Source organism: Cyprinus carpio, chromosome B12 (assembly GCF_018340385.1).
Source record: "Cyprinus carpio isolate SPL01 chromosome B12, ASM1834038v1, whole genome shotgun sequence".
NCBI lineage: Eukaryota > Metazoa > Chordata > Actinopteri > Cypriniformes > Cyprinidae > Cyprinus > Cyprinus carpio.
In genome coordinates this window covers 5,303,930-5,330,812 of record NC_056608.1, presented here as the reverse complement: position 1 = coordinate 5,330,812, position 26,883 = coordinate 5,303,930, and the positions used below count along the sequence as shown (strand labels likewise).

At 35.6% G+C, this 26,883-nt stretch overlaps 1 protein-coding gene across 5 annotated transcripts in view; it reads left to right on the top strand.

Moving 5' to 3' along the window:
• LOC109063877 (protocadherin-15-like) overlaps positions 1-26,510 on the top strand; it is a 192,879-nt gene extending 166,369 nt beyond the window's left edge. For 2 of the 5 annotated variants that reach the window (XM_042735020.1, XM_042735019.1), the window contains exons 24-34: positions 4,807-4,916; positions 7,265-7,405; positions 9,876-10,003; positions 13,467-13,682; positions 15,415-15,503; positions 17,779-17,955; positions 19,237-19,455; positions 20,826-20,834; positions 22,025-22,135; positions 23,560-23,565; positions 23,962-26,510. In XM_042735020.1, the coding sequence (XP_042590954.1) occupies positions 4,807-4,916; positions 7,265-7,405; positions 9,876-10,003; positions 13,467-13,682; positions 15,415-15,503; positions 17,779-17,955; positions 19,237-19,455; positions 20,826-20,834; positions 22,025-22,135; positions 23,560-23,565; positions 23,962-25,303 (2,548 nt within the window). In that variant the 3' untranslated portion in view covers positions 25,304-26,510. The remainder of the gene's footprint in view (positions 1-4,806; positions 4,917-7,264; positions 7,406-9,875; positions 10,004-13,466; positions 13,683-15,414; positions 15,504-17,778; positions 17,956-19,236; positions 19,456-20,825; positions 20,835-22,024; positions 22,136-23,559; positions 23,566-23,961) is intronic. The other 3 variants (XM_042735017.1, XM_042735016.1, XM_042735018.1) reach the window with 2 other exon arrangements.
• The last annotated feature ends 373 nt before the right edge of the window (positions 26,511-26,883 follow it).

Below are 26,883 nucleotides of genomic sequence, written 5' to 3'. Positions count from 1 at the left end.
CAATAAATTTATTTTAGATGAAAAAATGCCCAAACTCAGAGAGGAAATTTTGTCTCCACATTTCCTCTACACGCTACTGTGGAGTATAAATATGAATGGAATGAACGAAAACTCCATGGCATATAGCTATGTTTTTTACAAGAGTTTCTTTTGTTCATCAAGGTTGCATTAATATTAATATACATCAAAATCGAATTTATTCCTATGATGCAAAGCTGAATTTTCAGCATCATTACTCCAGTCTTCAGTGTCACATGATCCTTCAGAAATCATTTTAATATGCTGATTTATTATCAATTCTGATTTATTAACTGTTGTGCTGCTTTATATTTTTATGGAACCTGTAATACTTTTTTTAGGATTCTTTGATGAATAAAAAGTTAAAAAGAAGAGCATTTATTTAAAATATAAATATTTTCTAACAATATGCACTACAGTTCAAAAATTTGGGATCAGTACATTTTTATTCTTTCTTTTTTTTTAAAGAAAATAAAACTTTTTTGCAGCAAGGATGTGTTAAATTGTTAAGAAGTGATAGCATAGATTTACATTGTTAGAAAATATTTATATTTTGAATGAATGCTGTTCTTTTACATTTTTTATTCATTAAAGAATCCTGAAAAAATATTGTAACCCCCCCCCTAAAAAAAAAAAAAAAAAAAAAAAAAAATTCGGCAGCACAACTGTTACCAACATTGATAATTCTAATAATAAATCACCATATTAGAATGATTTCTTAAGGATCATGTGACACTTTTTACTAAGTAATGACTGATGGTAATTCAGCTTTTCGTCACAGAAATAAATTATATTTTAAAGGATATTTTAGTTCCACCTTTTTTCATGTACTAATCTTACTGACTCCCCTTACATTAATATCTTGACAAGACAGGAATTTAGACAAATAAATGTGATTATAAGTGCTGAAAAGAACCTACCAGTCAGTCAGTCAGTCAGACAGACAGTGGGTACCAAATTAAGTTGAAACTTAGTACTACACTGTTATTTTTATTTATTTATTTATTTATTTATTTATTTATTTAACTTTTGGATCGACCAAATTGCCGTCACTTTTGACATTCCTAATCCACACTTAGCCTCACTGAGGGTGTCTAGATCTGCTTAGTGAAGTACTACACTCTGGGGGAAGATAGATTTGCCCTTTGTAAACCCATCCAGGAGCAAACAAACCCATTTGTTGTACACTGGCTGTGCATGTAATGTGCGGCTATCTAAGTATTAATGTATTCTGCCTGAGTGAAAGTTGCTTTTGAATGAAGGAAGATAAGCAAGCCTCCCTACCCTAAGTTCAGCTGAAGGAAATTTGCCCTTTACCTCTTGTTTGGAAAGGACAGACACAGTATGCCACACGGTTGCCAAACGCACTGATCGCAAATAGTTTGAAAAGGTCAACGGCTAATCTGCAGGCGGAACCTTTGAAAGCAGCGGAAAGGCTTTTTCATTTGAAGAGAGGCTGGTAGTTTTGCAGTGTCATGACACTGGCTTGTTTTTGTCCAGTGTTAAGTGCTGATTTTTGGAGTCTAGAGGGGACGAGTCATGCTGAGCTGGACACCTAGAGTAGGTGCATACAGTGATGGTGATGTTGTTCAGTGATGTTCAGTGGTGAGTAAAAAAGACTGGGTTGGGTAAAAAGATTGAGGTCGAAACAAGAAGACTGAATAGAGAGACTAACCATTGAAGATGGTGTAAAAAAAGAACATTAAAACATTAAAAATAACATTAAAATGGATTGATGAATGCAATTTTCTTCACATATGTTGATGAATTTACTGTTGAAAGTGTGCTGGGGGTCCACAGAAAATTAAAATGAATGAATGAATATTACCTGAGTCCAAGTTTTATTTGTATTTATTTTATTATATATATATTATTTATCTTTTTTACAATTTTTAAGATATTTGTTAGATTTAGTAAAAAAAAAAAAATAAATAATTTTTTTTTATTTTTATATATTTTTTCTATTTTAAAATATATATATATATATATATATATATATATATTTACATTTACATTTAATCATTTAGCAGACGCTTTTATCCAAAGCGACTTACAAATGAGAACAGTAGAAACCATCAGATCAACGAGAAAACAACAACGGTATACAATTTATATGAAAAGTCTCAGTTAGTCTAGTACAGAACATGTAGCCAGTTTTTTTTTTTTTTTTTTTTTTTTTTTTTTTTGGCATATGATAGAAGAGAAAAAGAAAAAAAAAAAAGTACTAATATTAGTTAGTTAAGTGCAGGCGAAAAAGATGAGTCTTTAGATGTTTTTTTGAAAATTCAAATGCATTATACATTACATTTTGAAATAGAAATACTGAAATAATATTTTCTTTTTTTTTTCTTCTTTTTCTTCCTGTGACCTAGCTAAATTATTCCAGTTGAATTATACACTGCACAATTTTCTCACTATAGGCAGGTACAATTGACAAAAGTGAAGGCAAACTGTTATAACTCTTAATCATCATTCCTCAATTATTAACCAACATGCACCTTTCTGGAGCTAATAATTTCCAAAATCTAATTTATGCTGCTTTAATAACTAATATTTGTTTAAAATGAAAGGCAGGCAGGAATTTACTAATTAGATTCACCAGAGGCCTTTTAGATTGCACACATACAAAATTGGTAATTAAGGAATATTAACAACAATATTGACATGAAAAATAATTTTAAAAACACTCGCTGCCTTTGGCTGATTAACTTTAGTAGCTTTAATAAGCTATTTGAAAACAAACATTAACATGAAGTTCAACAAGGCTGCATTCATGTGATACAGCAATATTGAGAAATTTATATATAACATTTAAAATAGCTTGTTTGCTATTTTTAATGTTTTCAAATGTATTTTTTCTTGTCATGACCAAGTTGAATTTTCAGCATCATTGCTCCAGTCTTTAGTGTCACATGATCTTTTCGCTATCATTCTAATATGCTGATATGCTGATTCTAATGTGCTCAAGAAACATTTCTTATTATTATCAGTGTTGAAAACAGTTTTTGCTGTTTTGCAGTTTTGCTTTGAAAACAAGTTCTTTAATGACAGATATATGTTACTGTGTGACAGTCATCAGTGATATGCACGTGCAGAAGTCTACAATAACATGCATATGTTGAAGTCTACTATAATGTGCATTAGTTGAGGCGTATTATAGTGTGGATGAATTCAAATCTGAAAAGGTAGTTTTTTTTTTTCTTTTTCATTTTTTCTAAATTAAATGCTTTATTATGTTTTCATAAGGTTTATTTTTTTAATTTTGGAGTTTGATCATTACTTTGTGGACTTATATGCTTATCTACTCTGAAATAAATCACCCATTGTTATGAATGTGTAAGGTATTAAAAGGTAAAGTAAATGTTCCTTGGCCTGGAACTATTGTTGTTGTTTGTTTGCTTGTTCACCTTTTGGAATTGACATGAGTTACAACTTATTGCCTGGTTGTTCCTTGTCTTGATTTAATAATACATATTATAGTGCAGGTTTACATCAGAACTGAACTAATCACTGTGATGGTTTTTACCCCTGGTGCCCGAACCCAATATTGTATGGCCAAATACCGCTACAACTGATCCCAAACTAGCACTGCCCACTTGTGCTAAAATTGCATGAAGTGAATGTTAATACCAGAAGGAAAAAGTGCCACACTGTCTCTGAAAGCCACAGTGACTCCTAAGTCTTTCAAAATGATTATTTGTCAATAGTCCAAATCATGCTTTTCTCACCCACTGGTTCTAAAATATGATTTGAAGTGTGATGTTGTATGTTGTGCTTGGAAAGCGACAGCTGATTTCGAACATATGTTTCATTACGGATCAGTTCTGCTGTTGGGTTTATCTGAGGTAAAGATCTGCTCACTCCCACACATGCTTTCCATTAACACTCTTTATTCTGCTTAGTTTAGCAACTGTGTAGGATGCCCAATTAACACTGTGATCCAGTTAACTTCTTGATTGATTAAATTTCTGTGAATTTTGTCTTGGTAATTATTAACTGGAATCCTTAACAGCTCAAATTAATTGAGTTTGTTTTTTAAAATGAAACAGGTAAGCTGAGCGCCTGATTTCAGATTGTGAAGTAATCATGCTGTCTGTCCATTGATTCTCTGCCAGACCTATATGTGTAAATTTAATTCAGTTAGATAGTGCTGCATAGCCTCCTGTGCATTTATATCAAGCAGCAAAAAAAGATTGTTAGTCAATTAATTTATATGCAGTTTCAGCGGTTCTTGTAATGCACGGTTTTGAATGCCCATTTCCAACCTTTCTTACCCTCAGGCTTTTGTACTGTAATTTTAAACATTGCCTGTAGCTCATATAGTAAAGAGTTAGCAAAGCCAAGGTCAATGCCAAAAAAGTGCATATACAGTTTATACAGAAAAATTAATTTGTTTATTTATTTATTGTTCTGTTTCTTTACATAATTCATTAGTACAATTTAAATAGATACAAGTTTGAGATTGTTAAGAATTTTATTTTATGAAAAGTTAATAATATTGTACAATATTACAGTTTTTACTGTATTTTTTCAAATAAATGCAGCCTTGGTGAGCATAAAAAGTTATGTTTTGAAAGGATTCTCTAATTTGATAAAAATACAGTAAAAACTGTAATATTGTACAATATTATTAAAATTTAAAATAGTTTAAATAGTTACTTTTGGTCTATTTTACTTTTACATTCACAGTAAACTTGGTACATATTGGTGGCATGACCCACCAGAATCACTGTTTTATTGTGTATGATTTGTGATTCGTCATTAATGCATTGCACTTTGTATGTGTAGGTTCTCTCCGGTCAGCGAAAATGTCCCTGTGGGAACGGTCGCAGGAGTCATCTTGGCGGCAGCCATAAACCAGACCATCGTCTACTCCATCATCGATGGAAATGAGGGCGGTGAGCGTAAACCAGATTTGCATAATTTGTTTAAAGAATAAGGTGCCAAAATGATCCAGAAAGTGCATGCAATTAAACCATCACTGGCAGTTCTCATACATACAAGAGTATACTGTAGTTCAACCAGACTATGGTTTATTCCCTGCTCAGAAACCTCAGGGAAAAAAACAAAACAAAAGACAAGATTGTGGGAAATGTCACACTGGTCTTTTATGAGCTAGATATTATTGTATTGTAATAAATTATAGTTTGTAAGACATCAAGCTCTGGATAATGACAGCCTGCAGACTCCTAGACGGTGTTTCTTAGGTGGCTGTCAGCTGCAAGTTATCAAAAGCTCAGTGAGAGAGAAGGTTTCGTTTGAAGGAGCGCACTTCCTGTTACTGTGTGTCATTGGAGAGCAAGCGAGAGCAGGAAGAGGGAGGTGTGCGTGATTAAATCCTCTCTGTTCAGAATGTGTTCAGCCGAAATCACATTTGAAAACATCTGGCGCTGGTTTAAAGCGATGGGGAAATCGTTTCGGTACATTCTCATTAAGCAGAATCAAGAAGCGTAGATATGTAATCAAAGGGCTGTTTTCATTAGCGCAAACTAGAAAAAGCCAGGAAGAATAAGGTAATCATTCCACCCTTCAAACTGCCTGGATCCAAGGCGTTTGATGCGATGACATCACCCAAGATCAGAGCTAATCCTTTATGAATGTTAATGAGACTCAAGAGGTGGGTAGTGCACTCTGGACCTGAAATCCCAATATAGCTAAGTGCATTAACGACACGCTACACAGAAGTGGGGAGAGGATGAGTTGTAAGACCTAGACTTAGCCGAGCCAAGAATTACTGATTGAGTAATGTCATATTATGGTGAAGGTATAGATGACAATGTCGGTTTTTGACCCCTGTAAAGGCAATGGGAAAATTGTTTATATAGTAAAGAACCATATTGGAATTCCTGTTTTGGATAATCCTGTGAATAAAACCTAGAGAATGCTTTAAAAATGAAAGGTACTTCATTTCATCCCTTGTGAAAAAGAAGTGCGCTTAACTGTACTGAATGTGTACTTCTGAATGTGTGTTTCCAGGTAATAAATTAATTAATTAAATATAGGACCATTTAAGTGTACTTAAAGTACACTTCAATGACTATGTGTTTCTTAACACACTTTTGTATACTTTTAAAAAAGTGTACTTTGTAAAAATGGCAAAATAAAAGTTTAAACTACATTCTAAAACATTGTTTTAATCTTTTGTCGTGCTTTAAAAAAGTTCACTTATATGACTAACATACTAAAGTACTTTTAACTGTAGCGTTTTGTTTTACATTTAGTTTACAACTCTCTGAAGATTTTAGCATGGTAATGGATATGGCAAGGTTAATGTATTTTGGTCTTGATGAAAAAGATCTGCTGCTGCTTTAGGCTATTGCTGTTCTTGTAGATTATTGTATAATTATAAGTACAGGAACTAGATACTGCAAATACATGCGCCAATATGGTGCTGTCAGTATTTAAGACATGAATAGCATGGATAACATAAAATAACCCGTAAAAGATTTATACAGGTGGAGCTGGGGAAGGTGGAGGGTTTCAGAGGAACTCTGAAAGCGTGCTGCGAAATTCTCCAGTGAATGCTAACCAGCCCTTTAAATGTAAAGCAGTAAGCTTATTAGCTGCATATGCACCATGAACCAATCAGCATGTGCCAAGCAGTTTAATGCTGGGAATATCATCAGTTTGCGTTAATGACCCATCAGCCTGTGCCATCTAGAGTTTCATGACAGAACTTGGCATTTAATACAAATTAACAAGTTAATTTGGTTTTAAATATACTAAATTGCGACTTCATTTTTATTAGTGTAATTTATGATATACAAAAGTATATTTTAGTTTATTATAAATGCTTGTCAGTATTTGGCAGTACACTTTTGCCATATTTCAAAAACAAAAGTAGTTATGAATTTACATATATAGATGTACTTAAATCCTACTTAAGTGGGTCAAAAAGCACTCTTTAAGTAGAACAAATTGCATTTAAGACGAATTTAAACTACAGCACGTTGTAAATGAATTATAAATAGCATGCAATTAAGCATCCAAAAACATTCAATTCAATTTACACTTAAGTAGGTCTATGTTATTTTAAAGTATATTATTTCTGCAATCAGTTTGCTAGTGTGTATATTTTCCACAAATAATTATTATTATATTTTTTTTTTCAGACACTCAAGTCTCCTACTCTATAATAAATATGTAAGGATGCAAATGCATAATTCTGACTCTGTGTGTATCTCGATGTGAAGCTGTTGTAAAACAGCAATTAAACAAACCTGCTGTCTTTCTCCTGTTGCCACAGGTGAATTCATTGTGAACAACATCACTGGAGTTATCAGCACTGCCAAGCCGCTGGACTACGAGAGTAACAGCAGTTACGTCCTCCGTGTGGAAGCCGACTCCATGAGGGTGGTGTCATCCAACCTACGAGCCCCATCCAAAAGTGAGGCTGCTTTTAATGCCCGTTCATACCATGGATAACTATGAATCTCTATGAGAAGTTAACACTACAACTAATGAAAGAGAGCAACAATATCAATGGAATCACTGTCAGAAGGTTTTTTTTTTTTTTTCGGCTAATGAATGATTAAACATTGACAGTCAAACAGTGCAAGCATTTAAAGGTGCACTAAGTAATTTTTGAAAAACGCTTTTGACCATGTCCCAAAACACTCTTGTAGCCAATCAGCAGTAAGGGACGTGTCTTGTTATGAATGAGAGAGAAGAGAGCGCTCAGTTTGAGTGCACAGGATGGATATTAGCATATTGATTATATATAGAGAGAAATAGAAGATAAAAAAAGAGGAAAATATCAGAGCAACAAAACATTAAAAAAGAAGGGTTATGACCACTGATCTATAATAGAGATGATTAAAACTGCAGCTCATGCGTATAATAAACAGAATGTTATTATCTGTTGGTGTGGACGCTAATATAGTTATAGTTATCTTTCCTTTTATTGTTCTTGGTGTGAACTGGCCTTTACCCTTTTACTCTAAAATAATAACTTAACTCAAATTCAGAACAGATTTAACCATCAAATGTGTTAAAAGGAATTTTCGAACACATTTCTGAACACATCAGTCAAATTATCCGAAATAAAGAACATTCCGTATGGGTCTGCTTTTGACCCTGGGACATGGTATGTGGCTTAAAAGCTTGTTCAGAGAGTTTTTGCTTTTTTATTTTGGAGTGAATAAAACACCTCCTTCCCAGCATGCCATCTCAGTGTAATAAAAATATGTGTAAATGACTTCCTGTCATCTCGTGTTCCGTTAACATGGGGGATGGGCGGCTGCTTGTCCATCTTTTCCATGTGGAGTTGATTATGGAAAATCGTTATTTGAGAAAAGCAATTCATGATTAACCAGATTAGACAGCTATGGATATTGATTTCTTTTTTCTCATTTAATATTCCAAGTACGCAAACCTGGTGATAAAATCAAAAGATTAGTTGCGTCCAGTCAATCTGTCAGCTTAGTGGATTTAATTGATTGTTTAATGCAAGTTTTAATTAATTATATCTTGTCAGTGTGCTTGCGAGAGCTGTCAGGTCCTTGTTTTAAATAAGACATCATGGGTCTCATGAATATCTAGATGGAGAAATCACACAAATATGAGGGTTTTGAATTGATTTAAAACAAATTAATTGCATCATATGCAGGTTAATTAATATAATTAATCATAATGTTTTCATAGATCAATATCTCGCTGAGAAAAGTCTCTAAATAAAGAGAATTTAATGACTTTACATTGTAGTAGCAGACAAAAGCCTTACAAAAAGTCAATATATTATTTAAAATACTTCCTTTATGTTTTCAGGTGGTTAATTTCCTATTTTTATTCATTGTTGTTGGATTCATTGCTATCCAGTGGTCAACGGCCCCCTTTCTGCTCTGCGCTGTGATGCTTCAGCGCTCCACTCGGAGTGACTGTGCAGAAATGAGCAGAAGGTTCTGGAAACCCCTTGGCACATGAGCGCTGAAGTCTGTCAGATGATAAATCGTGTTGTTGCTCTCATACCCCCACAAAATATGACTCTGCCTTTTACTTTGAGAAGTGACAGATGATAGTCTTGAAGGACTTGATGAAGAAATGCTGTGCTCCATATAGAAATGTACTTCAGCAGCTTAGATGTGCAAAACTGCGTGTGAAGAGCAGAGTTTTGATGATCTCCTGAATTTGATTGTAATAGCTCCGAGGCATGTTTTGAGAACTGGCATGAAAAATAGGTATTTTTAAACACATGAATAGTTGAAAAGTTTTAATGCCATTTTTGTTACCTCTGAATTGAGAAATCATACAAAAATATCATACTTTTTTACACGTTTTGACTTGATATTTACTTCATTGTAGTTAAAAGCTATGTTTTAATTAAGACATAAAAAAAAAATGAATTACTGTTATGTTGACTGCATTTGTCAAAATGTCATCCTATTTTCTAAATGCATATAATGGACCTTACTGTGAACGATGCATTTAAATGATGATAATAATAATGATACTAATAAATGTAAAACTAAACTTGTAATTTTTAATCAAAAATGACATCTGATGAAACGGTGTCATTATCCAATCATTTAGTCCGATTAAACTCTGCTAATCATTCAATTGACTGCAAGCTCGCATTCAGAGCTGCCTCCATCCAATCTTTCATTTTCCATAATCATTTTGACTCTGATGTGTTTCAATACAGAAGATAAGATCTATCTCTTCTGTTGATCATGATTATTACATGTCTATCAAAATATAAAATCACAAATTTCACTGATCTTTTTTTTTTTTTTTATTTCAAAAGCTACTGTATATAAAAAACTGAGCCATGCTATAAGATATTCTTGGATGTTCTGTATGCTTTTCCTCACTTCATTTGATCATCATTTTTAATTTAGTGAATTTTTTTTTTTTTTCAGGCAACACAGCAAAGGTCTTCATCGATGTGCACGATGAGAACGACCATCCTCCTGAGTTCACTAAGCCCTTTTACCTCGGTGGGGTTGCAGAGGATGCCAAGACCTTCACCTCTGTTTTACAGGTCCAGGTAAAGTGTCTTCTCCCGCAGGATTGTAACTCTATCCACGAGGCTTCAGATAGCACTCACATGGATAAGCCAAGGATCTGTTCACTAAGTGATGCGTATTGCATCAGAATGTCAGGAGCAGGATTAAAAGCAAATTGTAATTTAATTGACTGGTTCCTACACATGTGATAAAATGTCAGTCCAACACCAGTGGAAGCAATTCCGAGCTGCACAGCACTGAATAATAATTCAGTTCTTCAACAGGAGAAAATCAACCATTTTCACGGTCATGGAAGACCTGAAATATCAGGGAGTTTTAAAAGTGTGTTTTCCTGGCCTGGAAAAGTCATGGATATTAATCAAATTGTAAAAGTCATGGGCATGTCTTTGGTGAATATACATTTTTCTGAAATTTCAGTGGTTTGCTATTGCTCTTGCATAGAGAAAAAAACTTGTTTGCAAAATTTAATTATTTTGATTCTTTTTGATTCACATTGGCCTGAATGATTCAGTAGTGAACTGGTCTGAATCAGAATGATTTTTAAGTGATTGGAATGGAAAAACGCTAGGAATTCATCATAGAAAAGAGGATGTGTTATGCTAGTTTTCCCCTGTGCTGGTGGTTGAAGTGAGTCGGTTCCTATGTCCATGTGAGGTGTTGTTCTCTGGGTGATCAGATTGCTAGTCTTGACTGAGGAGCTTAAGTGTGCCCAGCTGGGGTCTAAAAGATTGGATCATCTTGAGACAGCTTTTAAAATGTCATGGCTGCGGTGGCCCGCTGATACAGATCTCAACACAACTGTCAAAAGCACGGACAAGGGCACCGCATACTCTGGAAAAGATCCTCATAAATCAGCCAGGCTTTCTCTTAGAGCACAAACTGTCCTTTTCCAGATGCTGTGCCTCTGCCTTTGTTTTCTTTGTCTTTACTAGTACTTTTCTGCCTAACAATGACTTTTGCCAATGCTTTTATACATTTCTGTGTGATTTATAATACACCAGTTTAATTCTCAGTATTGAAGTGTTGCACTATAGCAGATATTTGTAAAAATAATATTAATAATAATAAATACTCCTGTCATGGCATAGTAAAAGTTTCATAAATTTTACGTTTATGGCTAAATACCTACTGTAAATAATAACTGGTAATCCAGTTTAATGGCACAGATTTGACACTATCTCTTGTGTACAGAAGTGCTAGGAATTTGAAAAGTAGCAGTATATTCCTAATGTTTCTACAATAGACCTGTCACTCTCTATTGTGTCAGTAATATAAATCAAACAACAGCTCCTGGATGGATAACTTTTTAATAGGTTTTTCACTTCTGAACATACATAAAGCTTATTATTCATTTTAATTACAAACCCCCTTTAACAATTATTTAAGTATCTGTGTATAATTAAATTTTTCCATTTAATTACTTTTTTTTTTCAGTTTCAGACCGTTTATTTGTGTTAAACACCCAGCAAACTCCCAAGCACTGTTGATTTCATTAGTGTCTTTGTTCTGTTGTTTTTATTTGTTCAGTTGTTTGTAATTGGTTCCTCTCTTCTTTTTTTATATACTATGGTTTTCTTGTCTTGAATAATTAAAATTTTATTTTCTTCAGATATTCTTGAAGGCTAATTTACTTTTCACTTCAAAGTGTTTAAAATCATATATTAATTTTTACTGTGGTATCAGAATTGCAATGTATTCCACAAGTGTCTACATTTACGTACTTGCGTGCAGTAAGTACGTTTCTGGCCTCAGAACTACAACCTGTAAAAGTCGTCCATGTAATTACCTCAGTGTTACTCAAATCAGACATGCGGGCCACATGCTGTCCCTCAGACAGGGATTCACCTCATATGGCTTCACCCTGCCTTAAGTTCATGTACAGACTAAAAGAACAGCGACAGCGATGCTATCGGGTGCCTGGCGTCCTGCATTCGTTCAAGGAGACCTTATTAGCCAGACTGAGTTAAGCCACGCAGCAGAAGTCCAGGGTTTTATAGGGTCACATTCACTGTGAATACAGATTACCATCATCAATGTCTCCTGTTTACTCAAAGAAACATCTGAGATATGAAGTCGAAGCTGCCTTGACATACACAATTACGCATTTTGTCCATTTCTCAGGTGTCGCAGAAATCGCTTACTATGGATTTTTGTTCAAGCAGCTCAGGGGTTCGTAGATTAGACTAATCTACTTTTGAAATCCCTCTTTAAATAGTTTTGAGGAGGAAAAAGGCGAGAAAATTGAAACCGTTCCTAGCCCTGCCAACCCTAAGGACAAGGATGTTGTGAAAGAACTGCTTTGTGTTGTGGAAACGCTTTCTCCGATTAGCCCTGCATCCATTGTTCTGTCCTGATCTGATAATTAGTTTAAGCAATCTATTGGCATACTGAGAAAACACTGTCTTTCTGATGTTCCTCAAGTTTAATCTGAGGTAGAAACAAGAAGAAAGAAAAAAAAGAGAGACTTGTGCGGAAATACAAATTCGATTTCACAGCTTCGACTCCAAGTTGCGTGTTCTGTCCACGCTCAGCCTCGATAAATGCCTCTAATACACACTTACGTGTATTAAGTGAGATGGGTCTATTAGAAAAAAAATATATTGGCCTTCTAAGAAAATATTGCCTTTCTGATATTCCTCCAGTTTAATCTAAGGTAGAAACATTATGAACGGAGAAAGAGTCTTTTGTGGAAATGCAAATTCATTTTTACAGTTTCGACTCAAGTTCTGTTACAGTGATAATCAAAGTTTTATGTCAGTTGTGCATTGTGTCCACACTAAGCCTCACTAAATGACCAATTAAAAGACTGATCTTTTGTTTGCATGAGCCTTCAATACACACTTACTGTGTCCATTGAAACGGGTCTTCCATACATATTTGAAAAATAGCGGCCTTCTGAGAAACATTGCTGAGAAACTTTTTGATGTTCCATGAGTTTCATCTGGGATAGAGATGCAAAGAAAGAAAAGAAAAGGAGACTATTGTTAAAATACAAATTCAATTTCACAGTTTCAACTCAAGATCTGCGCCACAGAGGCGATCAAAGGTTTCTGCCGCTGAGTTGTGCACTCTGTCCATGCTCAGACTCACTAAACGACCATTTAAAAGATGGACCTTTTGTTTGCAAGGGCTTTTAATACACACTTACTGTATTTATTGAAACCGGTCTCAAAGGCATATTGGAAAAAGTCTCATTTGTGTTAATGACTCTGCCTGATCTGGGGCACCCTGCTGTCCGTGGAGCCGCCCATTCCCCTCTCTTGTAAAAAGTCATTATAAATCATTGTCACTGCAATGGAGTGCTATAATGTTCAGCTGAGACGGAGCCAAAGTGACGCCGGTGCTGTGAAATTGGAGCTTGGAGCGCCCCTTAAAGGCCAGAAGTGGAAGTGCATGCGACGGCAGAGGTTGAGTGTTGTAGGTGATAAGTAGCTTGTGGCTGTTCCTCTCTTTAGCATGTCTGTGCTCTATTGTATCTGACAGGCTGTGGATAAGGACACAGGGAATTACAGTGCCATGCTGTACAGGCTGATTATCCCCCCAACTACTGACGGGAAAGATGGCTTTGTCATTGAGCCCTTCACAGGAGTAATTAAGACAGCCATCATGTACAGAAACATGCGGCGCTCCTACTTCAAATTTGACGTGGTTGCTACCGATGACTACGGGAAGGGACTCAGCAGCAGCGCTCAAGTGGTGGTACGTATGTGATCAAGCAGCATAAAGTTGAGTGTCTATTTCTCATTCAAATGACAGACTTGTGAAAAAAAAAGATACTTTTTTGAGCAGGTTCTGTTAAACGAATCAAAAAAAGTCTCACAAAAAGAGTCATGAAGTTGTCAGTTTGATTCCTTGTTCACTAAATCAGTCATAAATTTGGCATCTGGCTCTCTGAACTTAACTTTGAATCATGTCTTCACTTTCATTCACATCTGTGGAATTAAGCCACAGACACCAAATAAGACTGTCCTTGGGTGAAGCCCCCCCTTGGGTGAAGACTCAATTTATACTGCGAAAAAATTTTATTTTTACTGTTGTCTAACAGTTTCTATTACATTACATTATTTTTTTCTGCTCAATATGGTACTATACTGTGAGATGTAATAGTTATTTATATTTATTTAAATAATTACTGTAGTATTTGTTATTTATTTTAATATAGTGTGTTTATATTTACTTCAATTAATTAATTATTTGTTAATATATTTATTTGATTGATTTACTAATTTTGTTTAAATAATTAATTAATTAATTAAATTATTTATTTATTATTATATTTTTTAGAGTTTTTACCCACTGTTTTTGCTTTTCCATGGACCCCCTAGTACTCCCTTATTGCCCTCAGTTTGAAAGTCCCTGGTTAAAGATACAAATCCAGAACAGCATTTTGTTTTAATAAATGTTACTTGGGTTAATTAAGACAAATAATAATAATAATAATAATAATAATAATAATAATAATAATCATAATGTTGTCAAAAATATGTACCATAGAATTTGATCAAGGACCCAGAATGATTAGGTGGCATCAGAATCAGGGCAATTCTGGTGTTGTAAGAAGGAAAGAAATAACACACTTTAAATACACAATCCCAAGCCAGTTTAAATAGATTGATTATAGTTTAAATCAGTAATCTGTCTTGAGATGCAATCCATCATGTGATTTTACAGCAGAAGCAACTCCGTTAGCTGATTTTGATTAGAAAAATGCAGTCCCTGTAAGCTTTCTTGAAGAACGTCCAAAGCTGATGCAAAAGAGGCATTGATTTTTTTGGTGGGCTGAGGGGTTCCAGCAGTACTTAAACCCATAAATCAATCTCTCAATAGAACTCAATATCTTCAACCTGTACTTAACCTGCAAGTTAAAGATGTAGAAGTAAGGGCATTTAGTTAATGCCAGATAGACTGTTCTTAAAGTACAGAGCTTGATTTAAAATCTGACTTTCTTTCTTCGGTTTAACACAAACCACAAGATTTTTAGATCAATTTAGATTTGATTATTTGTCTAAAAATCTTAGTTTGTGTTTCACAAAATAAAGAAAGTCATATACATCTGGGATGGCAGGGTGAGTAAATGATGAGAGAATTTTCCTTGCATTGCTTTTTTTTTAAAAATGCATTAGATATAAAACATCCAATAAAGTGGCACTGCAAACAAGTGATCCTTTTTTTTTAGTGCAGTATAACAACACAAGTGTATATAAACAAATCTATAAATTGCTGGTTGATATATGCTATGTATTTCTTTATTTCTAATGTACAGTAAGCAGAGATTTGCCATTAATTGAGTTTCCTTTTTAACTCATTCCTGTCTCCCAGTTTCATCAATCAAAGAAATGGCATATATTTAAAATGTTACAGTTCAGAGCCTTCATTCTATGCTATAATTTTCTCTTTTATAACCAGAGATTATTTTTGTCTTTTCTCCCAGGTGTCAGTGGTTAACCAGCTGGACATGCAGGTGGTCGTATCCAACGTGCCGCCCACTGTAGTTGAGCAAAACAAGGATCAGCTGATTGGGTAATGCGTTCTATACAAACACACCCTTCACCCAGACATACTCCCCAACACAACGCTCATGGCAGCTGGAGAAGCCGCTTGAAGTTGTAATGTACGCATGAGTACTTGACTCCTGCGGGTGCAGATGTTTATGTTGGGGATAAATCAGTGGGCTGCTTGATTCTGTCAACCCCTCTTATATAGTTACACTGTGTAACATCTGCGGCAAAAGCAGAATAACCAGAACCCCCACTTTCCTCTTTCAGCCATGGTATAGCACTTATCCTTGCCTTTCTCTCAATTAAAATGATAAAAAATGATCCTCTATAGTTTATTGATGGCCTTCGACTATATTCATTATATATGCACTATACGATTGGGTTGTTTTGACCCAGCGGTTAAATGATTAACCCAACCTTCTGGGTAGTAACCCAAATGCTGGGTCAAAACAACCCATTTGCTGGGTTTGTCCATATTTTACCCAGTGCTGGGTTGTATTTAACCCATCATTTTTAAAAGTGTAGTTGTTATGTTAGGTATGTGGTATATTTAGTCAATCTAAAATATGGTCATGCAGAATAAGGCATTAATTTGTGCTTTATAAGTACTAATAAACAGCCAATATTCTAGTAATATGCATGCTAACAACAAAACTAATAAGTAAGAATTAGTAAGAATTGATCCTTAAACTAAAGTGTTACCATGAAAACATAGCTCATTAGTCAATTGGAGTACTTTTATCATGCTTTTAGAATGTTTTTATCCTCATTTATTTCCTTCATATGGAAAATAGCAGCATGAACATTTTTCAGAATTTCTTGAATTTCTCCTTCTTGTTCCATGGAAGAAATAAATTAATTCAGTTTTGGAACAACTTGTTTAAATGATGACAAAATATTCATTTTCACATAGACATCCCTGTTGAGATATTACAGTGCAAATATGAAGACATAAACACATTTCAATTCCTAGTATATACACAAGTGGGAACACACTCAGATAACAGAACTCACAGCCCGAGTTTTCCCAAACCACCTCATTCTTTCTCTCTTGTCAGGCTATTTCCCCAGCAAATCTGCTCCTTGTTCCTTTCCTCCAAGTAGAGTCATTCCAGCTTCTGTTCTTTTTTGTCCCATGTTCTTATTTCACCTCGACAGTTGTGAAGGAGTGTGTGTGGGGGGGGGATCTGAGGCACTGCAGGTAATTGGCTGAGGAGGGCTGGCTGCTCTGAGATGTGAGCTGAGGGGAAATAAAGACACCTACAGGAAGACAAGGACACCAGCTTTGAAGTGACACTGTCTCACACAACTCATTTTAGCCTTGTTTTGTATTTGTCCTCCTTGTACCTCTGCATTCAAAACAGTTTCTGTTCTGTGCAGCCAAACAAACATGGTTAATATAGGGGTTTGCAGCACTTGTGGTATATTTAGACTGAGTAATTGTTGCTCTTGTGTAATTTTTTTCTGTTTTATGTCTCTGGCTATGGTGATTACTGCAATTAGCGTTTGTTGGGCATGTTAGCGATCGTGTGGAAATTGATTGTCAGCTTATTTCCTCTGATATGTAACCACCAATTAATGGCTTTGGGGCTCTTAAATTAGCACACAAATATTTTGATGCAGCATCCCTCTAACTTCCCCACAATAAGTTTTATTCAGTGTTTTGACATTAATTGTTTGTTTTGGTATGTAAGAATTTTTTTTGGTTTGTTTGTTTTTGTTTGTTTTGTTTTGTTTTAAAACCCATGTCTGCTTCCCTGAATTTAAAAAAAAAGGTAATTGTGACTTTTTTTCTCCTAATTGAAAGTTTGTAACTCCTAATTATAACTTGCAATTTTGACTTTTTTTTCTCAGAACTGTGAGAAATAAATATGCAATTATAACGTCAAAATCTAATTTTTTTTTTTTTTTTTTGTAGAATCACAAGTTTGTATCTCACAATTCTGACTTTGTAACTCGTGGTTGCTTGTTATAAAGTCAGAATTGAGAAAGATAAACTTGCAATTGGGGAAAAAGTCTGCACATTTATATCACACAATTCTGAGAAAACGATGTCAGAATTGTGAGATGTAAAAGCAAAAATTGCAAGAAAAAAATATTTAAGAAAAATACTTTTTTCCACTATTAGAAACAGGTGTCCATAGTTTTGAGAATGTGCCCTATGTGAAAACAGTCATTAAAAGCATGTTTGTATAGAATTTTAGAAATATTAAAAGTTTTTTTTTGTGGATATAATGTATTTGGTTTGTTTGTGAATTTATTGTTTTCGGTCTGTTATTTTCTGTCTTTCGATGCAGGATTTTAGAGCGCTATGTCCAGGACCAGATCCCAGGAGCTAAAGTTGTTGTGGAGTCAATTGGAGCGCGTCGTTTTGGCGAGGGTTATGAACAGGAGGACTACTCAAAATCTGACCTGATGGTTTATGCAATCGACCCTCTGACCAACAGAGCTCTCTCAAGACAGGAGCTCTTCAAGTGAGTGCTTCCTCCCATTCAACTTACCCTTCCAAACTTCTTCTTTCTCTTAACCTCCTGACCTTTCCCTCACATCTGAGCAACTACCTGCTAGAGATACATCTACCCTTCACACTGGAATATAGATGTGTTTTTCACCTATACAGTAAATGGGAAGAACTGCTTTATATTATTTAGACAAGTAATGCAAAAATGCAGAGCACTACACGTCTCAAAAATGTCAAAGCAAGGATGTTGATGGTGCATCGAGTGGACATGATTTGGGATTGAAGAATCCAACACCAAGCAGAAAAAAATCTCCCCAAATTGTGTCCCAAAATTTTGTTTGTCATTGCTGTAAATAGAAATATGAGTCATTTTTACCAGCTAGTTATGATACATGTTGGATTTATTGGCTTGTTTTCGGCTAAATACCAGCTTGCACTGATGTCTAATTTATTCATTATTTGTTTTGTGTCCATCAGGTTCATAAATAAATAAATAACCAATCAAATTATATTAATTACCTTTCATTTGTAAAGTATTTAATTCAATTGGATTATGCCAAAAAAAAAAAAAATGGTTAAAATGGCCATTCAGTGTAATTTTTTATTTTTTTATTTTACACTCAATTTCCTGCATACACAATTATACACACAATTAACATGGTATAACATTTATCATAGCATTACTTGAGATACCACCCACCCCTAGCCATTAGATAGTCTGATATTCATAGTGTATTTTTTGTTTTTCCATTTTTCACCTAAGCAGCATGATAAAGCAGATGGAGTATATGTTTATGTTTGTTTAGACATTTTCTAATTTTTCATAAAAATGAGACTTGTGGTTAAATCCGTAGCCAGATTGTCTGTTTTGTCACAGTAATTAGCGTGCTCAGACAGCACAGTTTCTAATGTTTGTATGGGCAAATCATGAATTGTAGGCTGTTGTATGTGCTTCCAAACTCCTTAGGTCTAAGGTCTTAGGCTGACAACATTCAGTCTTTTGTTTTATTTAACTGTCAGCAGGGTGAATGGTACTATTGTGCTTTATAGTAGCCAATGTAAGTATAAGATCAGCAAATTACATTTACATTACACTAAAAAAGTGAGAAGACACATTTTATACTTTATTGTAAAAGTTTGGCCCATGAATTTGAATTCATTCACTCAGTTGTTCACTGGCTGGAAGGCAAATGAGATCTTCATTGCCAGATTTACGTGGCTTGCACTGCAGAACTAGTTCAATAGCATATGCGAGGCCACATACTATATGTGACTGTTCCTGTGGTTTTTACAGGTTTTTAGATGGGAAGTTATTAGACATCAATAAGGAGTTCCAGCCCTATCTAGGTCGCGGAGGACGCATTCTTGAGATCCGTACGCCGGATGTGGTGGAGAGCGTGAAGAAGGCGGTTCATTCTGTTGGATACACTGAGGGAGCCCTGCTGGCCCTGGCCGTCATCATCATCATGTGCTGTATCCCGGCCATCCTCATCGTCATCATTACCTACCGACAGTGAGTGTTGCCACCATAGTCTAGTGTAGCCTAAAATTTCATGATCTAATTAAATCAAATGGCATTTAATATTAATATTTAGTAGGGGTGTGCGATATTGACAAAAACTATATCGTGGATTTTTCGCGGAGTGTGTTTTTGTACTGGTACCTTGGCTGGTTTAGGCCTGTCTTAAATAAATAAATATAACACTAAAACCGACAGTAGGTGGTGGCAAGTGCCCCTCTCTTAATAAGTGATTCATTGAATCATTCATTTAAACAATTTGTTCAAAACAGCTGATTCATTTAGAAATAAAGCAGTCAACTGTCTTTATGAGTTGACCACTGAATCACTGACTCAGATGACTCATTCCAAAACAGATTTATTCAGGAATGAAACATTGCAGTGTTTATTATTGAGTATATAAGAAAAAAACAACAGACATAATTGTGCCTAAAATGTAACTCACTCAGTATTAGCTTCTTGTGTGTTGAACTTTTGTATAGAATCAATACAACTTTTCGTGATCGGGAAGATGGCACTCTTGCTTGTGTGATATTGCCTATTTAACTATATCATATCTTATAAATATTTAAAATTCAATTATTTATTTAATTATTTATTTATTTTTTGCTACATAATAATGTCAAAACAACAATAATGATATTTTCATAGACGATAAATATCGCACACCCCTAATATTTAGTGAAATTAGCCATTAACCAATTGTTCTGTTGTGATTCATTGCATATTTTCCAGCTAGATTTTAATAGGAATGTTATGTCACAGTGTTGCTTTTATGCCCTGTGTGGGAATGAGGTTGAAGTGGGAAGACTATTCAGTCTGCAGATTTCTCCGCTTGGCAAACAAATAAATAAATGTAAAGGTTGAAACATCCTGTTAAGCAGGCAGCTTCCATCCACTGGGATTTCAGAGGAACATATGCACTCTTTCTTTTCACAGTGGTAACACCTTTGGGAACTGTCTGGTCTTGTGTTTATTCAGTGTGAAAGAAGATTAATTAAGGCCATGAGAAATAAATATAAGAAGCTGTCTGTGGTTAAGGGCCGAGTTTTACATGTTGTGCCAGCTGAGCCAGTGCCATGTGGAATAAAATGACATGATCAGTGCTAGAGATAGGAGAATCATTCAGGAATTATTGAGGGTTTCGTTTGGCATGAATATAATTCATATTTGTGGGGAGAAGATAAAATATTTTTACATTTTGGGGCTGAAATCCAATATATATATATATATATATATATATATATATATATATATATATATTTACGTTACTGATTCTTACTGCTGTGCAGTAAATCCATGTTGTTATGAGTCATTGTCTAATATAGATTGTTTCTTTTCTTTTTACAATGCATCAACTTCAGATTCAAAGAGTAAGTATCGTATTGAGACATGCATGTTTAATGATATATTGGTTATATATATTAACCATTTCCCTCTCTCGAGGATTGTTTAATTCAGTGGTTCTCAAATGGTTTGGCTTAAAGGCCCAGGTTTTACACTGGATATCAAATAGCAACTCAACACTACCTAAATAGCTAAGTGTACAAAAGTCAATGATGCAACAATGTAAATCAACAATAGTGGAATATATCAATATATAAAATAAATAAATAAATAAAAACCTAGTTTGAGTGTTTGGTTTTTAAATGCATCTTGAATTTTAATGTTTATGCTCTCAACAGCCAATAATTCAGTGCACAAAAGACATTGACGGCACTAATGATGGTAGCATCTTGTATTTTTCATAGTTTTGTTTGTCTACCTGTCCATGTTGGCCAAAATATTACTAGCTTCTATAAATTTGAGCTGAAGTACCATTTGATTTAATGTGACCATTGGCATCCACAATAAATAAATAAAAACAATTGAAAAGCAGTGTCTTCCCCTTTTAGAAATGCCTCTTTATTGTGCACTCCTAACTATGAAAGATTATATGGTTAGCTGCATTTTATTTTTATTCCATTTTATGCATACTATTTTTTTTTTCTCTTGCCGTCGGCGACCCACCAGTTGAGAACCACTGATCTAATTTGTTGTGTCTCAGAAACTCCAAAAAAGCTAAATGTCCAGGGAAAGATAAAGGGTTGTTGATTTCCCAGGACCAGAACAGAAGTGCTTAGAACACAACTTATGTAAAGAATAGCTTTTGTTCCCTAAGCTGTCACATCCCCCGAGGATATAAAACTGATTCCAACATTCTTGTAAAATTGCACTTTGAAAGAAAAGATCAAAACCGAATTATTCAAAAACATTAGAAGTGTTCTTTAAGGACAGCATGCTATGAAATTACAAACTCAAACCACTTCACAGGCACTCATTACATAAACATAACCATCAAACTCTCAAATATTACCTTTGCAATAAATAAAAATGCAAAGAATGCAATAAATAATAAAAAAAAAAAATATATGCAATGACGAAAATTATATGGTTTCAAAAATTTGTTTGTTTCTGTAAACATATTGTTTTTGATCGGTGAGTGCATGTATAATTCATAAATCTTTCATAATATAAGATATTGCTTTTATTTTGCTCCACTTGTTGACTTCATCATGTGAAGACGACAGGCAGAGTGTGCAAAAACAGCCAGGATTCAAATGGCACTTCCCACTGGCAAATCTGGAGGCGCTGCCACCAACAATCTGTATGAAGAACTCGGTGACAGCACCATGTAAGTTTTATACCTTCTGCACTTTATAATGTACTTGTCAATGTCTTAAAACACTGGCTGATTCAGAATAATTATTAATATGTAATGGGTTTTACAGGATATATTTACTTTTTATTCATGGCTATGAATTAAGTCTATATTTCTAACCAAATTGGCATTTTCTTTCTTGTTTAAATAGTAAATCTAACAAAATGTAGTTGTATGATTGGACCAAGAAGTGTGTGGAAAAATCATTTGAGTAAATTAAAATTCTAGTTTGACTATTAAGAGTTGCACAGAGTTTTTGCAGTATTACTCTTATACGATTTACAGATATGATTTAATGTAACCTGTTTTTATAGCTTAACAAAGCTAGGGCTTCTATTCAGGGTGGTAAAATTCCACCCAATGGCAATATTCCTTTTTTGTAAAGGTCATTTCCATTTATTCTTTTACCTGTGCCAGGATTTCTAACACATTAGGGGTAATGCAAAAGTACAGGCCTTCCATAAAAAGTTCGCAAGTTTGAACCTATAGGTTGAGGTGATCACCAAACTCTTTTGTTACCTTCAGGGTGTGGTCCCAACATCACAAGCTTTCAAAGTAAAAAGCAATACACAGCTTCCCATCCTGTTTTTGTCTTCATGATTATCGTTTCATAGCATGTTACAGGAACGTTTTTATGGAATATCAAAGATCCACATTTATCAGGAATGGTCTAAAGATCATCTAACCCAAATATCATGAAGACTGGACTCTGGAAGAATGAATCCTATGTGGCTTTTTTATTGCCATATTCATAGTGTTGCATCCCGAAGGTTTCGGAATATCAAAAAGTGGTTTGTAGTTGTTTTTTTTTTTTGTTTTTTTTTGGAAAAGTGTTCAGTAACCTTTGACCCCAAAACTGTCAAGACCATTTATCTTCCTTGTTTAATTTAATTACTTTTTACCATACAGTTCTAGGGCCTTCCATATACCCCCAGTGGAGAGGAATGATAAGTAGAAAACCATCTGATATACTGTAATACATTCCTAGACAGTTTTGGTGACCAGCCCCAAATTTAGTATTATGGGAACATTTTCTACCCTCTTCCTGACCCTTAAAATTAAACTGGCTTATTTTTTTGTCATAACATAATAGTGTCTGTCCTACTTATATTGTCCTAATCATGACTGAACTGGTTTTCAACATTAAAGTTTAAATATGGACAGTAATGTGGAGAGTTGTATTGTGCAAACTGTTGTGATGTCACATTTTAATTCGAAAGATCAAGTAAAGTTTTTCATTATTAGACCCCTTAGACTAATTTCTCTGTAATGATTGTGTCTAATGTTAGGCAGGTTTCCCTTTTTTCAAAGTGTAACCTTTATTACACGTCTTGCTAATTTCACTCATATAATTTGTCTTTTCCCCCTGTCTCTCTTTCTCATTTCTTGGATATCAGATCTAAGTAAGTAGGGAGTCATCTGTGTTTCATATAGTAGTGTATAGTAGTCAACTTCCCAAGTAGTTTCAAGTAGAAATTATACTGTAAGTAAGGTATAGCTGTATTTGTGATAGTTTCTCAAAGATGTTGAATATCCTTTGCTTCCAGTTGTCTAGCACTGTTATCAGCTGTCTTTCTCTTGATCAGTATTGATATTAGCTTGGCACTGTGTTAGCGCTGTTCTGTGAAAACTTGTTTTGGGTGTTTGCCTAGGATTTGGTTAGCATTTTGTTCTTAGTACTAAATTCATTCCAAGCAAGTGCTTTTTGTAGCTGGCGTCCCTCCTAATTCCCCGTCTATCTTGGTGTTCATATCATCTAAGTCAATCTTTGTCTCTTTTTGCGGTTATGCTGAAAGCAGGACTAAGAGGTGTGTTCTGAAGGACGGCGATCAGCAGCGTCTCATTAGCTCATTTGCCTCCCATGCCATCACTGCTCACAAGCTGTCCAACGCTAATGGAATTCTGCTTAACAACTTGCCTAAGTCAGAAAGCAACATTACTTTCCTTTCTGACGAGAACCCTCTTACTACAACCAATCCCCTGTACCATGATGACGGCACCCTAAGCAGCCCTGAGCACCAAAATCAGAGGTACCACCTGGGCATGTATTCACCAAACATGAGTGGTCTGAGAAAGTCCATCCTGCGCTTCCCATCTACAGGCTCAGGACATGCCTGGACTTTACCTTCTAGGTTGCACAAGTGTGAGACCAATGAAGCCCTACGGAGTAGAAGGGTGGCGATGGATCCAGTTCAGTGGGAGCTGCAACTGCTGAAGTCCGACCTTAAGGACAGTGAGGAGATGATTGATGGGTTTGATGGGCTTGTAGACGAAGACCCAGAGCCCAAATTGACAGTAAAAGAGCAGGCATGGCAGTTTGAGCAGCAGGCCTTGCAGGACATAAGGCAGAGGCAAGGCCAGGACTCTCTTGGGTCACTCCCTTCCGAAATTATTCTCTCTGTTTTTGAGACCCCACAGTCTTCAGTCATGGGACATAACAGCAGACCCCCAGCAATAATCATTACCCAGAGTGACGGAACACCTCCACCTAGTCACAAGCCCACTCCACCAGTGCTGCGGAAGTTCAGCAGAATAACTACCTATCCCGATGTGGAGTCTTATGAGGTCAATGTGGAGATCATCCCAGACCCACCAGATGTACCTGCTCCACAACCCCCACCACCTCCACCTCCCTCCAGTCCCCCACCACCTCCACCTCCTTCCAGTCCCCCACCCCAATCCATTCCTGTCCCTCCATCCCCACCAGACCCTCCCCATCCAACCCCTCCACCTCCTCCTCCTCTCCCACCTCCCTTATCACCAACCATTTCCCGTTCCATACCTCCTTCTCCATTCGTCCTTCCTCCTCTTCCCTCAGTCAAATCCCTTCGACCGGTGTCCTTGCGGCCCACACCACCGCCCGAGCCCGAGCCTCCCAAGAGGGAACTCAAAGGGATCCTTAAGAACATCCAGAACATAGCTGACATAGAGAAATCCATTGCCAACATGTACAGTCAAATAGATAAAAAGCAGCGCCCACCGAAGATTCTTCCCAAACCACAAGTGTCTGTCGAACCAGAGGCTGGTGTGTCAGAGGCGGAGCCTGTACAAGAAATACCAGCACCAGAGAACAATCCAAACATGAACTCACTAGTGGAGGAGCAAGAGAAATGCTTTCCTTCTCAGTCCACTATCCTGTGACACTCTCTGTCCATGTTGCTATTACTGTCTTAGAAGCGGTTCACACAGGATGCATTCTAGCATTACAGCATTTTGCTAGAGTGCAGCAGAATCATAGACTGTAAAAAAAAAAAAAAAAACAAGATGGACGGTGCACCTCCACTCTCTTCCATTGAAGAAAATTAAAACGTCAATGTCCCAATAGGGCGCGGACATATTGCGCTGATTTGGGACCTGAGACTGCGCAGTAGTGAACTCGGGACCCGAGTCTGTGCAGTAGTGAGCAAAGTGGAGCTACATCCCACCCACACACCCGCAGAGTCAATCGCAAGCACATGCCCCTGACCCTTTCTAATTAGCTTGACTTCTCCAATTTTTTGTCTGCTGATTGCTGTACAAGAGGCTTGTGTTAAAATAAGGTAAATACAACTAGTTTGTGCCTCAGTTCGTTTAGAGAAGCTGTCAATCTCAGCTGTCAATCATGATGTCACACTCACATTTTTATAGCATCACATAACTAACTAAAACCAAACTTATTTAAAAATGAATTCTTTAACTTACATCAGTGTGGTAAAACTGAATAAAATTACAAAAAACATCTTTGGGAAAAAAATATTTGAAAGGAAATTTAATTATTTAGTTTGTCTCATGTCCCACTCACGTCACACGGAGAGTGCAGGGTTTATGACCTATTCAGGACCAGCCACCTGGGGGGTGATCAAAACATTTCGGCTTCACTTTTTGCGGCACACTTAAGCAGAAATGACAATAGGCAAGGTGTTCCTATACCTCAAATAGTAGAGTATGGTGCCAGCGACACCAGCTCAAGAATGTGTCCTGTGTGAATGGCCCCTTAGACTTATCACTACGTTCTTGTCATTTTTTTGTCTTATCGTTGTCTTTCATCTTACTGTATAACAAAATTAAATATTTGTGCTTTTAAAGTTTTTGTATTTTTAATAAGTTTTGCAAGAGTGTTTTATTATTTAGTTGAGATAAACCTTCATACAGGCATTTTAATGTTTTAGAACACAAAACACTATTACTTATAGAAATTCTCCAATTCATATGCCCTAACATTGGGCTATATGTTACTGTCACTGGATGGGATAAATGTCCTCAATAAAGCTTTTCTCTGAGGTACACTGCATGCACTAATCTCTTATTTCTCTTTCTTTCTTTTTCCTCATGTTTTCTTTTGTTAATTGTATTAGCATAGCCTTAAAGGGTTAGTTCACCCAAAAATGAAAATTATGTCATTAATGACTCACCCTCATGTCGTTCCAAACCCGTAAGACCTCCGTTCATCTTCGGAACACAGTTTAAGATATTTTAGATTTAGTATGAGAGCTTTCTGACAATCCATTGAAAATGTATGTACGGTATACTGTCCATGTCCAGAAAGGTAATAAAAACATCATCAAAGTAGTCCATGTGACATCACAGGGTCCGTTAGAATTTGTTGAAGCATCGAATATAAAATGTATATTTGATGCTTCAACAAATTCTAACTGACAGGTATGGAACGACATAAGGGTGAGTCATTAATGACATAATTTTCATTTTTGGGTGAACTAAAGCTTTAATGACACATTTACACT